Raw genomic sequence first — 5,667 nt, 5'->3', positions numbered from 1 at the left:
AAGAGAGAGAGGGAAAAAACAGAAGCAGCAGCAACACTAATTTTACCAGATCCTCTATGAACTGAATTTTTAAAACTTGCATTTCAAAGGGATTTGGAACTACTTCCTAATTCACTGAGCTGCTATTTTGCAAACTCCACTTGATTCCTGAGCTTATCATGAATTTTATGAATTTTGTATTTATACACCAGGGCTCTTCCAAGTGTTACCTTTAAAAAGCAAAAACAAAACCAAAGTGAGACTTTTTCCTTCTCTCTCTCTCTCTTTTTTTTATTTATTTTATTTATTTATTTATTTTTTGTCTTTTGTCTTTTTTCTGTGTCCAGCAACGGATCGCAACCCTCAGTGTTGCCCCCGCACCAGACCAGGGACCGGCAACGGGATCACAACCCTCGGCGCTGCTCCCGCGCCTCGCTCAGCCAGTGAGCGGGAACCGGTCTGTATGTGGGATCCGAACCCTCGGGCGGGAGCGCCGCTGCGCTTCCCAAGCGGCGCACTATCCAGTGCGCTACCGGGCCGGCCCGTATCTTGAATTTTTAAAGAAAACCAACTTTGTTCACATCTGCATTTCTTTTTAGCCTTACCTTTTCCTTCACAGTTTCTTCCTGAGTGACACTCTGGCTTTCATTTCCTCACCTTTCCAGTGGTCCTCAACCGTGCGGGGCGTCTTATCCTTGCATGTCTTCAGTTCAGCAACCTCTCCTCGGTTCCCCCAACACAAGTCACGTCACAGATTCCCACCTGTTTCCTGAAGTTTTCTCTTCCTTTGACTTCCTTGACCACAGCAACTAGTCACCTAACCATCCGATGGGCATCCCTGACTTGACACCTCCACATTCATAATTCCATTTATCAGTACCTCTCCGACCCCAGTTCTCTGTCCTTCTCAGTACCACATATGTCCAGATACTCATGCCAGAAACCTCAAAGTCATCAAAAATATTTTTATATGAATAATACTGAAAGGCCTAAAAATGGTAGGTAAATCACTTTGTAATCCCATTGCTCGAAAAATTACACAAACATGGATTTGCAGTTTTGACCTAGATGGAACACATACCTCCCTATCTCTCCCACTGACACAACTTAAAACCCTGTACGAAATGTGTAAAGTGAGTATCGGAGAACTCAAAGGTGGAAAAGAGCTGGTGGACCAGGGAGGGAGACCAGGACCCTAGCGAGGACTTGGCAGCACTTCCTCACCCCACCAGTGGTGCTACCAGCAACCCTGCAGGCCAGAGCCCCTGTTACTCTCCCAGCCCTGCTCCTACTGCTCCCTGCCACCACCTGCTCCTACAGGACAGAGCTTGTTTGACAGTCCTGGCCCTACTCCAGGTGAACACCAGCAACAAAGCAGCAGACCCCTCTTGGTAGCAGCAGCCCTGCAAGATGGAGTTGTTTTGATTCTCTCATCCCTATGCCAGGCAAATGCCGGCAACAAGGTAGAACTGCCTGCCTTGGTGGCAGTGGCAATGGTGTCCCTTCTTGTGGCAAAACTCTTAACTCTTTCAGCCCTACTCAGGAATCAATAGTGAAGTGGCCCACCCCTCACCCATGCTGAAGGTGATGGCAGCACCTTCTGCAGGCTGAGCTCCTTTAACCCTGCCAACCCTACAAAAAGGGAGTACCAGCAAAGAGGCAACTGCCTCCCCCACAGCAGCATGAATAGATTAGAGCCCTTTTAATTCTTCAGACACTACCCCTTGAGAGTCCCAGTAGTGAAGCCCCTCATCAGCACAGACAGCAGCGACGGTGGTTGGTGGTCCTGCAGGCTTCTTTCTCTTGCTACTCTGCCCTTTGGTGCTATAATGCAGAGAGGCTAAGCCTGTCTTTCTAGCCAGGGAACCGTGGTGAATGGAAACCACAGAAAGAAGAAAGCTGAGCTGGGTCCTTTAAATCTGTGTATGAAGTCCTGGGCTCAAATCTGAGCTGCACATGCATGAAACTTGACTGGAACCAGCACAGCAAAACCTTTGAGGATTTTAATGGGACTGAGTCTGAGCATAATATTCAAAGTGTCTAGGATACAAATTAAAATTTTCCAACATATAAAGAACCAGGAAACTCTAAAGAATTTTTAAAGAAAAAGGCTAGCAACAAATACAAACCCTGAGATTATTCAAATGTTGGAGTTATTAGAAAAAGACTTTAAAGCAACTGTTATACCATGTTCCAAGAAGTAAGAGTGAGCACTCTTGAACAGAATGATGGAAATCCTCTGCAAAGAAATAGAGGCTATAAAAATTAGAAATTTTAAAACTGGAAAAGCTGGAGTAGCTATGTTAGTAACACACAAAGAAAACTTTAGAAAAAGCAGAATTATTAGGGATGAGATGGAAAATTACATAATGATAATTTCAGTAATACTGGTAAATTGATAATAGTCAGTTTGCCAAGAATGCATAGCAATCCTAAACATATATGCTCCTAATAACAGAGCTTCAAAATACATGAAACAAAAACTGATAGAACTGAAAGGAGAAATAGACAAATCCATAGTAATATGTAGACTTTAGCACTCTTCTCTTAGTAGTCAAGAAAAGTAGCAAATAGAAAATCAGGAAGTATACAGAAGTCTTGAACAGTATCATCAACCAACTTGACATAATTGATATTTATAGAACACTCCACCAACTATAGCAAGAACACACATCTTTTTTTCAAGTGCACGTGGTACATCCACAAAGATCATCTAAACAGCCCTTATTAAATTTCGAAGTTTTTTCTCTGCCCTATCAAATTAAACAAGAATTCAATCACATATCTAAAAAATATCTGGGAAGATATCTGAAAAATCATCAAATATTTGGAATTAAACACAACATCACTAAATAATCCATAGGTCAAAGAAAAAGTCTCAAGGAAAATCAGAAAGCTGAATTAAAATGAAAATACAACATATCAAAATTTGTGGAATGCAGATGAAGTGATACTTAGGGAAATTTATAGCATTAAATCATTATATTAGAAAGGAGAAAGGTCTCAAAACAATAATCTAAGCTTCCACACTAAGGAACTAGAAAAAGAAGAGCAAACTAAACTCAAAGCAAGAAGAAAAGAAATCATAAAGATAAAAGCAAACATTAATGAAAATGAAAACATAAAAGTAACAGAAAAAAATGAATGAAAACAAAAGATGGTTCTTCAAAACAACCAATAAAATTAATAAATCTCTAGCCAGGCTGACCAAAAAAAGACACAAATTACCAACATCAAGGAGTATCACTACTGACCCCACAGACATTAAAATGACAAGATAGAATACTATGAATAATTCTATGCACATAAATTTGGCCAACGAGAAGAAAATCGCCAATTCCTTGAGAGACACAAACTATCAAACTGACAAAGAAGAAATAGATACCTGAATAGTGTGTATCTGTTAAAGAAATCAAGCCTCCAGTTTAAAACCTTCCAGAAAAGAAAACTCCAGGCCCATATAGTTTCACTAATGATTTCTACCAAACATCTAAGGAATGAATAATACCAGTTATGCACAATCTCATGCAAAAACGAAAGAAGAGGGAACACTTCGCAACTCATTTTGTGAGGCCAGCATGACTGTGATACCAGAATTAAAGACAGTACAGGAAAACTATAGACCAATATCCCTCATAAATTTAGATGCAGAAATCCTTAACAAAATATTATCAAATTGTACATTGCAACCAAATGTTTCTCCAGCATAGGAACGAACATCCATAGGCAAAAATATGAACCTTGACCTAAGTCTCACATCATATCATATACTACAAAAATTAACTCAAAAGGGGTCATGGACTTAAGTATAAAATGAAAACCGTGACATCAAAAGATGATCTGTAAAATGAAAATCTGATAAATTGGACTTCATTAAAATGTTTTCTTTGCAAAAGACCTTGTTAAGAGCATGAAAAGACAGACTACACACTTCAAGAAAATATATGCAAAACAATATCCAATAAAGGATTAATATGTGGAATATAAAAAATATTCTCAAAACTCAACAGTAAAAAAGCAAACCAATTAGAAGAGGGGCAGAAGAGGCTCTTCGCTCTTTTCATTTCGACAGACAGCTGCCTCCTCTAGTTCAGTGCCGCTGTGCCCGTGACACATGAAGGTTGGAGTAAACAGACTTGGCCATATTAGGCACCCCGTCACCAGAGCTGCTCTTAACTCTAGCAAAGCAGATATTGTCACCATCAGTGACCCCTTCATTGACCTCAAGTACATGGTCTACATGTTCCAGTATAATTCCACCCATGGCGAGTTCCATGGCACAGTCAAGGCTGAGATTGGGAAGCCTCCTCTCCATCCCTTTCATCTCCATCTTCCAGGAGTGAGATCCTGCCTACATCAGTTGGGTGATGCTGGTGCTGAAGATGTTGTGGAGTCCACTTGTGTCTTCACTACCTTGGAGAAGCTGGCACTTACTTGAAGGGTGGAGCCAGAAAGGTCGTTATCTCTGCCTCTTCTGATGCCCCCTTGTGATGGGTGTGAACCACGAGACCTACAAAAACACCCACACAATCGTCAGCAATGCCTCCTGTACCACCACTGCTTAGCACCCTTGACCAGGGTCATTCATGACAACTTTGGTATTGCAGAGGGACTCGTGACCTTAGTCCACACTGTCACTGCCACCCAGAAGACCATGGATGGCCCCTCTGGGAACCTGGCATGACAGGCATGGTGATCTCCAGAACACCATCCCTGCATCTATCAGCACTGCCAAGTCTGTGGCAGGGTCATCCCTGAGCAGAATGGAAGCTCACTGGCATGGTCTTCCACATCCCCACACCAATATGTCAGTCGTGGGTCTGACCTACCATCTTGAGAAGGCTGCCAAATATAAAGACATCAAGAAGGTGGTGAAGAAGGCATCGGAGGGACCCTATAGGGCATCCTGTGCTACACCGAGGACCAGGGTGTCTCCAGCAACTTTAACAGTGACGTGCACTCTTCCGCCTTTGACACTGGGGCTGGCATTGCCCTCAATGACCACTTTGTCTAGCTCATTTTCTGGTATGATAGTGAATTTGGCTACAGCAACAGTGTGGTGGACCTTATGGCCCACATGGCCTCCAAGAACCCCTGGGACCACCACCCCAGCAAAAGCATGAGAGGAAAAGGGAGACGCTCAGCTGCCCCAAATCAGTCCCCCCAACATGCTGAGAATCTCTCTTTCTCAACACAGTTTCCATTCCAGACCCCTGAAGAAGGGGAAGTTTCTATCCCAGACCCCTGAAGAAGGCCTAGGGAGCCCTACCTTGTCATGTACCATTAATAAAATCCCCTGTACCCAGCCAAAAAAGAAAATGGGCAAAAGACATGAACAGACAATTCCCCAGAGAGAATATTCAGATGGCAAAGAAGCACATGAAAATATGTTCAACATCATTAGCTACGAGGAAAACACAAAAGCACAATGAGATACCACTACACAGCTATTAAAATGGCCAAAACAAAAAATATTGATAATACTCTGTACTGGTGAGGATGCAGAGCAAATGGAGCTCATTCTCAGTAGAACGTGTCTCGTTCTGCACTCCTGGTGGGAATGCAGAACAGTCACTTTGGAAAACAGTTTGGCACCTTCTCATAAAATTAAAAATATACTTTCCTTATGCCCCAGCAGTCCCACCTCTAGATATTTATCCTAGATAAACAAAAACTTATATCCACACG

General features: G+C 42.2%; 1 protein-coding gene and 1 pseudogene across 1 annotated transcript in view; both read left to right on the top strand.

Annotated features, from left to right (window-relative positions):
• The window catches only part of LOC103607474 (uncharacterized protein KIAA1211-like), a 35,018-nt gene extending 33,428 nt beyond the window's left edge, over positions 1 to 1,590 (top strand). The window contains exon 7 of the mRNA XM_008591974.1: positions 1,513 to 1,590. Within this exon, the coding sequence (XP_008590196.1) occupies positions 1,513 to 1,590 (78 nt within the window). The remainder of the gene's footprint in view (positions 1 to 1,512) is intronic.
• A 2,503-nt stretch (positions 1,591 to 4,093) lies between these two features.
• Positions 4,094 to 5,286, top strand: LOC103607473 (annotated as a pseudogene).
• Positions 5,287 to 5,667: the final 381 nt, after the last annotated feature.

Source organism: Galeopterus variegatus, unplaced genomic scaffold (assembly GCF_000696425.1).
Source record: "Galeopterus variegatus unplaced genomic scaffold, G_variegatus-3.0.2 Scaffold7456, whole genome shotgun sequence".
Classification (NCBI taxonomy): Eukaryota; Metazoa; Chordata; class Mammalia; order Dermoptera; family Cynocephalidae; genus Galeopterus; species Galeopterus variegatus.
The sequence above is the reverse complement of the archived record's forward strand: the minus strand, read 5'-3'. Positions and strand labels throughout refer to the sequence as shown.